The following is an 8,921-nucleotide window of genomic DNA, read 5'->3' on the forward strand; positions in this document are numbered from 1 at the left end:
AATACACAAACCAATTACAAACAAACATCTACAAGATGTGCCAAATTAAGTGAACCAATCAAATGAAAAAATTCTTTCTTTCTTTTTCTCTCTTCATGTTATTGGCCCCTCATTAATTTGGATAAATATATTTGCAATTAGTTTGTCATGAAAAAAATGATAAGGCGTTAATATTGCATATGTGGTTGTCTAGTACTCCTGGCCCTGGGGCACTTCACAATACCTGGCTCTCAGGCATGTAATAAACAGACATATATCATCAACCAGGTATATTGGTACACTAGATCAATAATTTCATACATTTTCACAAGAAAAATAAGTTTAACCATCTTGTACCGCAACTCTGTAATAAAAATCCAAATGCATAGATTTCAAAAGAACAAACAAAAATTAAACTGACATATCTCTTGGATTTATATGAAGACTAGTAATAATCTTTTAAAGACCAAGTAAAATAGTGTGGAGATAATTTACTGATGTTAAATGTTACAGTAGCAGTCAAAATTCACAGCTTTGGGTAATTAGATGAATATAATGATGGCAAGTTGATTGCCATTTGTCATATCGACTGTTTCAACATTAGTTGTCCCTTTGTTTCTTGGCTAAATTCCAACACCAAATACACCCCATGATGGAATCACAACAAATTTACTATCTGCATAAAATCTAAGCTAAATCCTTTTTTTTTTCTTCTAACAGATATCAGATTAATTATAGCATAACAAGTTGTACATGATGCAATGGGAGTAGTACGTGACTCTGTTGTGACAAAGACTTGTCAAGAACCAAAAATAACAAATGGAAGAAAATGTGATAAGAGACAATGAACCTATTCATACCATCTTGTTTGGTCACCCTCACTGCGGTTTGCTCACGATGCGCCATTGCGGCCCACAAGTCAAATAGCGAAGATTGGGTGCGTAAAACCACAATAAGTGATAGTCGAGTCATTTTCGGTATTGCATCCCGGCCCTGAAAGAGACGGAAGATTTGATAAATGAATAATTGAATGAAGAACGGTGCATAGTGTAATGCATAGTGTATACCCTCGTGTTACTGATGTCTTAAACGTTATGTGGTTCTTAAACGAGCTTAGCTAAGACGAGAAGTGCAAGTAATAATAAACGAGTTACAACACTGGCTTGTGGAACTAGCCAACAAATGAATGTGCGTACACAACAGCTTAGTTGTGGCTAAGTGTAGTAAATCCTGATACAGATCTAGCACCACATAGTACAACACATTTTACACTATATCTACCTGGAAATGAAGATAGAATATCGCTTTCGAGTTGCTATAGTTGATAAAGAAACAACTTTCTTTACAAGGACTACCACTAACAACATGACAGATTCAGTTGTGAATGAGCTAAAAGAAAGAAACAAACACAATGAATTTGACAGCTTAACCCATTCCAGCCAAAGAAACAAAATGGTACTTAGTGGGAGGATAAAAGAATAGCAAAGGTGCAGAATCTGTATATTGGACTATAAATTATTTTTGCTACATAGACGCCAATTTACTTCCAATTTGGAACTTAATAGCTCAATAAACAAGAGACCAAAGAAAAGAAGCCTATACATGATATACACGAGTAGCAGATACAGGATTTTTAACGTAGTTATGCAGTTTACGGGTCATTATTAACTTTTGCTATGTGAATTAACTGAAACAAGAAAAAGACCAGGCAAGCTTGCATAATGTTTCCAGAAATCCATTGAAAGAAAAACTGCCATAAAATATCTAACCCTCTCAATAAGTTCAATTTTTATAGAAAATGCTAATAATCTAACATAGTAAGGTTCACAATATCAGACTATCAAGAGCAGTATCATTACAGGCTATAATGCGCAGTGCAACTCACGTTATCAACAATTTATAACACTTTGTAGTTCTTAAAAAGGCTTAGCTAGACAATAAGTACAGCTACTAATGCGCAGATTACAAAAGCGATTAATTTGAATGCATTTTGCAGCACATATTACAACAACTTTCTGCAAAGTTTCTTTCTGGAAATGAAGATAGCATATCGCTTTCCTTTTGCTATAGTTGATTTACAACCAACTTTCTTAACGAAGGATGAGCGGTAACAACTACCAACAAATACCCTGATAACTAGGACTCCAAAGCAGTCACATAATGAGCTGCAAGAAAGAGTAACAATGACCTTGACGTCGACAGGTTAACTCAATCCAGAAATGGCACTAAATACAATAATATCTGACTATGGATAATAACCACATAACAGAATCTGCAAGTCGTACTATGGCAAAAGAATTTGTTACAAAGAATGCAATTTTACCTTCATTTTGAAAGCTAAAGGAAAAGCTCTACTAAGTTAATTACAGTAATAAATAAAGATAAAAGACGATAAGCACATATAAGATATATACTACATTACCACGTGATGGATGAAGGATTAGAACAGCAGTATCTAGTATTTGCGAGTGTGCACATGCATACATATCCCTAGTCAAGTAGTTCTGCCTGTGTTATAAGCAGATAACAGGGGTAATTCTGTGCTCATAATCAGAAGAAAACAAGACCAGGCATCGAGAAAACAAACCTATTTGATAATAATTATACAATCTGATTTGTGATTTAATACCCATTGCACTGGTCCAATTTACAACTAGCAGGTAAACATACTACAGCAGAATCATAGATCAAATGATTTATTACCCTACATTTAATGAAGGATGCATCTAGGATAAGTAGTGAAAAACAGTAAAAGAAGTACAAGGAACAATGAAAACGGAGATAGATGATGTATTGATCATGTGCAACGAGCGACGCATACTTTCGCTACTTGTCCAAAAGGTGCCCTGTATATAGAATTAAATCAAGGCGTCTCACAGGTTTTTCAATATTCATCTAGCCATATTTAACTTCATGCTGATAATTGTCTCACATCCTTATGAGACATTTATAAACAAGAGTGTATGGCTTTAGGGGGCAGGTAAACTTGCACCTTAGGAACAGAAAACATGATCAAATTTAAAATGCCATGCCATATACCACCATTAAGGTCAATCCATTTGCAGCTCAATCCCAGAAATACTAAGTGAACCAGCAAAGAGCACACAGCACCTCTACATCAGATACTATACAACGCCACATAAAAACATAACATGGGATCAAATGACTCCTTTGTTTAACATTACTTGTACATTTCTCACCATATCTATCTGGAAATGAAGAGAGAATATCACTTTCCAGTTGCTATAGAAACAATTTTAAGAAGAGGACTACTACTAACGACCTAATTGATTCAGTTGTGAATGAGCTACAAGAAAGCAAAGCAATGAGCTTGATGGGCTATCTCGTTCCAGCCCAAGAAACCAAATGGTACCTAACAGGATAATACAAATTGCTAATTGCTAAACAACAGAATCTGCATGCCGTGAACATAATAAATGATTGCTATAAAGAAACCAATGTACCTTCATTAACTTTTGCCTTTAATAAATGAGAAATCAAAGATAGAAGCATATACATGAAATATACAAGTAGCTGATAAGGTCACAAGAGATATCTAACTTGGTTATATGCAGTAGGCCAATACTTGGACCATAAGTAATTTTGTCTATGTAAATCAACTGAAACAGAGAAGAGCAGGCAAGATTGTTTGATTTTGCCAGAAAATCCATCCAAACAACTTATTGGCTTATTGCTAGAAATTACCAAATATCTCTGTAAGTTAAACTCCTAAGGAAACATCTAATAAATACTACGGTTCACGAATTCTTAAGTTTATTGCACAAGTTCAGTTCTTATGAAGGAAATGTTGTCAGATACACAAATGAAATGATTCTTTGGTTGATAAACACCACGTAACATACGTGCATGAAGAGCAAGCCTACTCAAACATAGACAGCAAGTAGAAAGTAAACATTCAGATTTCTTTTTCCATAATGAATTCTAGTCATGGAGCTCGCCTTTTATTAAGAAGATTGGAACAAAAGAAAACTGCGAGAATATTTCAGTACCACCTAGCAACAATTATTATCTCATCCAGAAAAAAACTATTTTGAGTCACCAGAACTATAATAGAAAATTCTAAAAGTAACCAATGAATAGAACAAATGTTGAATAATTATTAAACCATACTTAACAGGTAAAAGTAGCAGATTTAACAGACATACTTTATGTACAAGGAGATCTGGAGATGTCTATCGCCTTGACAAATGCAATGGATTTGAATAACTATCTTACCTGAACAACCTCACAGCTTCAAAGTCATCAGATGGATGATGCAGCCCGGGTGCTGACTTATCCATTTCTGATTTCCAGGCAATGTCACAAGAGGAATTTTCTAATGTCATAAAGTTGAGAGCCAACGTCACACAACAGCTCTCATTGGTATCTTGCCATTTCAATTGCATCAATATTAAGCAGAAACAATGGAGTAAAGTTGTTTCTACACATTGCTCTGTGTTTAAATTGTTAATTCCATATTATGAATAACACATGAAGCATACAAAAACCAAGTAACACACAGTAAAAAAAAGTGTGAGAAAGAATAAGTAACAGGAATAATGGAGATCAATAATATATAGATCCAGAGCATCGAGCATTGCATAATTTCACTGAACATTGTTTATAAAGTGTTCTGTATCTCATATGATATGGAACAATAAAATGCAGAAAATGGAGAAAGGAATTATTACTGCCTTGTTTCTTTTATGAGACACTCAAATATTACTACTAATAGACAGAAGAAGCTCCATAAATTCAGACATATGTATTTTATGCCTATAAATTCATCTAGATCGATACTTTTGAAGCATCTATAAGCACAAAATGCATGATAGTAGACTCAAATGATATCAAATTAACCAGCACAGCACCTCTGCATCACATATAATACAGCGGGCATTATAACATAACCAGGCATGAACAGGCCCATGTGTGTAACATAGTTTGGGGATGGTACAAACTATAAATGAGTTCACGGAAAACCATTATTAAAAGTTAGATGCTACTGGCTTCGCAAAAAAGAAAAGCTATGTGGATTGTACTCTAACAATCAAGAAGGTAAAGTAGAAACATTTTAACTTCTAATACCAAAAAAGAAACATCTTCTATCGCTTTTTGTTGTAGCAAATAAACTTAAAAGTATCAATCCTTACGCAACTGTGGGGATGGCAGTAGCTGCAGTGTCTTTGACAGGTTTCATCGAGCTAAAAAGATTCAAAACATCTACATTGTTTCGGATAAATCGTGGGCACTTTGAAAGAAACTCTTGGGCTTCACTATGCCTTCCAGCTTTGAGGTATGCCCTAAAAACACGCACGTAGACAGCTGTAGATGGTACTTTCTTCACGGTCATTGCTTTCAAAAACATAACAGTGTCATCAGTGGTCCCAGACTTAGTAACATATTTAACAAACGGATCCAAGTAAGGCGGGTATCCGTGAGCTTTCATAGGGGTAAATAGGTTGGTAGCTTCTTCGAATAACCCCTGAGCCAAAAGATTTCTTATTAATAATTTGTATGTTGTATGCCAAGGTTTAACGTCTTTCCCAACGACCACCTCTGATAGAAGTTTGTAAGCTTCAACTGCTCTTCCCTTCGAGCAATAAGCATTTGTCAAGGTTTCCAATGCATAACCAGCACAAGAAATCCCTTCATTTTTAATTAGTTTTTGAAAACAATCACAAGCTTTATCCAGGTGGCCAGAAATACAGTATCCATCAATCAGAGATCCCCAAGTTTTATAACTTGATATAATTCCAGACGTTTCCATGAAATCAAGAAACTGGGCGGCTTCCTCTGTTTTACCATCCTTACTGAGCTGGAACCCGATTTTACCTTGCAACTTTTCATCAGGATAGAAACCAAACTCCTCCATTGCTCTCAATATCTTGTTGCACTCTCCGTATCTCCCGACACTTGTCAAAGCCTTAAGAACAGTATCCAACACAGAGTTAGTCCACACATTCCCGCCCTCTTTATAAGCCCTTAAAACGTTTGAAAACAACTTCATATCTAACTCATCACTAGTCACTATCTTTCTCAAAAGAAACGTACAATCCTGCACTGACGGCTTAACATATCCACGCATAGCAAACTCATACAAATAAACCGCATCGTCCAGCATTTTCTTACTAACAAACCAACTCAAAACTCCAACATATGTATCCTCCTCCATGTCAAATCCCGCATCCCACATCTCCTCCTCAACCAACCTCCAAAACTTCTCCAAATAATCTTCCTTAGCCATAACTCGTGCCATAGCATTATACGTCTTCTCATCATGCTTATACAACCCACTCTCCTGAACCCACCTAAAAAAGATCAACGCTTTATTAACGTCCGCCCCAATATTTTCCAATACCATCTTAACCAAAACACCCGAAAACACGACCCCCATCTCCCTCAACTTCATTTCCACGTCATCCCCCCACGGTCCTTCCCTAATAACCTTACAAACCCTCGACCCAACTCTCTCAACCGACCCATCACCCGACCCAAACTCAAACAAACCTTTCAACCTCTCCACATCACCATCCAACCCGTCCTTTTCAAACCTCGCCATTGCCCGATCACTAGCTCCCTTTTTCACTCCATACCCTTTTCTCTTCATAACCTCAACCAACTCCCAAAACTCACTCACCAGCCCATTCCCACCCAACATTCCCAATAACCGGTTAAACGAATTCGAACCTAAATCCCCATTTCCCTTACCCATTACCCAGTCGTAAAACGCCTTCCCCGAACCGGGTTCCGTCCCACGATTCTTGAAAAGCCCATTAACATAATCATCATTAACAATTAAAGGGTTGTTTTTAGATTGTAATTCCAACATTATTTCTTCATTAGTTTTGTTTGGATCTGAATATAGTTCAATTAACTCATCATAAGATTGGTTAGTGTTTTTTTCAAGAGATAATGATAATGATGAATATAATCTAGGATATTGAAAATGAAATCTGGGTGTGTGAGAATTAAAAGTAGTGTGATTTTTAATATAAATATTAGATAAAGATTGTACCTTTTTGTAATGAAGAATGGAAAGTGGTGATTTTGATCTTTGAAGATGAACAAGAAGACGCCATTGATTTCTCATTGTGAAATGGAGGGATTTCGGCTGTGAAAAATGTTTGCTTTTTATTTAGGGTTTATGAGATTATTCGTCACTGTCCGTCTAGTCTAGTGTTTAGGCTTTTGTCTCCAAAACATAGCTTATTTTTTTATTATCAGTTTAATTTATGAAACAACTTATTACATGCTTAAAAACTTGTAAATTATATATTAAAAACCGTCTCCTAATTTTCCTAACAGCAATGTACAAATTTTAATGCATCCAATTAGTTTTTACTGATAACCTTAAGGGCTGTCACTAACAAATCTCTTTACTTTAATTTGATATATAATATAGAAAACAGTAACAAGATATTAATCTTTCAGCCTACAAATCCTTCATAAAAATCTTAAATCATAACAAGTATAGTCCGCTTAATCTTTTTTTTTTTAAATTTCTTCTCTTAATTTTTCTATGTGGTGTGATCTTGTGATTAGGAGAATTTTTAAGGTCATTTTATCAGAAGGATTAATCAGCTTCCAAATACTAAATACAGGGAGGGACGGCGTCACAATGGGGGCAGTGAGGTCAACTACTCCCACTTCAATTTTAGTGCAATGTAATTTTTTAAAATTTAAATGGTATATTTGTAATTTTTTTCCAAAAGTAAGAAAAAATAAAAAGGAACTAAATACAAATGTTACCTTCGTCGTCATAAGCTTATTCTTTAGATGTCATTAGTCACCGAAACATTAATTTTGAGAAAAAAATTTTCATTAAAAGATTAAAAAAACTTGAGTTTTTTTTTTAATTTTTAATAGAAAAAATGAGGTAAGGTTTAAGAAAAAACTTGTGTTATTTGGTTATGTAATTGTGTAGTACATTAATAGTGGAACAATTTGTAGAAAATTTATTTTCTTTTAAATTATTATATATATTTCACAAATAATTAATTATAATTATCATAATGTAGAAAATATATATATATATTTATATATATATATATAAGCTAATTATGTCGTAAAAAGTATATTTTTGGGGTTTTTTGCAGTATATGATTGAATATGATTTTTTTTAAATAAGACCTTGTTCAATACTTGTGGTCACTTTTTATTAAAAAAATTTAGTATTTTTAAATATAAGTGTTAGACCTGGTGTGAATAACAAATTCTTTTGAGAGTCCATTTTCTATTTTCGAGCTAAGGTCCGTTTATTTTTTTGCATTCTTGGATACAACTTTTATAAGTATGACAAACAACTTTTAAAATTGCCCTCTTACAAGAAATTTTCTGGCTCCGTCTCTGACTAAATACCCACACTAAAAATGGCAACGATACTTAATCACGATAAAAGGTAGACAATTTTAGAGATTTTGTTTTTAGAAATACTTCATGTTTAAGGTTGTACCTTTGAAAAATTTTCGACGGTTAAGACGAAACCAAAGCCAAACGGAGAGAAAACTCTCTCAAACTCTCGATTTCAAGCTCGAATCTCGATCTCAAAATCTCAGCTGTTAATCTCAGATCTATATTTAGAAAGAGAGAAAGTTGAGTGAGTGAGAGGAAACGTACAACAATATAACGAAATAAATGATATTTAATTATTTTGAACTGTTGTACCTGATGATTTACCCCATTTCATCTCATACTTATATAAAACGGTAAAAGTAAAATTTTATATAATTTTAATGTAATTTATGATATTAGAATTTAACCCGTTCAAATTACAAACTTATTTTATTATTTATATATGAAAAGATATTAAAAATTAGTTATATAGGGGAACCTTATTTTGAGAACCTATTTTTTTTGTAAGAACCTTGAGAACTCTCAAATTATATATTGGATCACATGTTTTTTTGTTCATTTATATGTGAAACGTTATAAAAATACAT

The 8,921-nt window shown here is 34.0% G+C and overlaps 1 protein-coding gene and 1 long non-coding RNA gene across 2 annotated transcripts; both read right to left on the minus strand.

Annotated features, from left to right (window-relative positions):
• Nucleotides 1–667: 667 nt before the first annotated feature.
• Nucleotides 668–1,410, minus strand: LOC122586372. Its single transcript, XR_006321968.1, has 2 exons — nt 1,261–1,410; nt 668–972 (listed from the first exon to the last, which is right to left on the minus strand). It is a non-coding gene; the product is annotated as an uncharacterized LOC122586372 (long non-coding RNA).
• A 3,419-nt stretch (nt 1,411–4,829) lies between these two features.
• LOC122587100 (pentatricopeptide repeat-containing protein At3g02490, mitochondrial-like) lies at nt 4,830–7,153 on the minus strand. The gene has a single exon (XM_043759178.1). The coding sequence runs from the start codon at nt 7,070–7,072 to the stop codon at nt 5,129–5,131; it is 1,944 nt and encodes a 647-aa protein (XP_043615113.1). The 5' UTR covers nt 7,073–7,153; the 3' UTR covers nt 4,830–5,128.
• Nucleotides 7,154–8,921: the final 1,768 nt, after the last annotated feature.

The sequence above is a fragment of the Erigeron canadensis genome, chromosome 2 (genome assembly GCF_010389155.1).
Source record: "Erigeron canadensis isolate Cc75 chromosome 2, C_canadensis_v1, whole genome shotgun sequence".
In the NCBI taxonomy this organism is placed as follows: Eukaryota; Viridiplantae; Streptophyta; class Magnoliopsida; order Asterales; family Asteraceae; genus Erigeron; species Erigeron canadensis.

Bases quoted from the DNA above. Each gene is read 5' to 3' on its own strand.
- LOC122587100 (XM_043759178.1), bottom strand. From the start codon at position 7,072: ATGAGAAATCAATGGCGTCTTCTTGTTCATCTTCAAAGATCAAAATCA.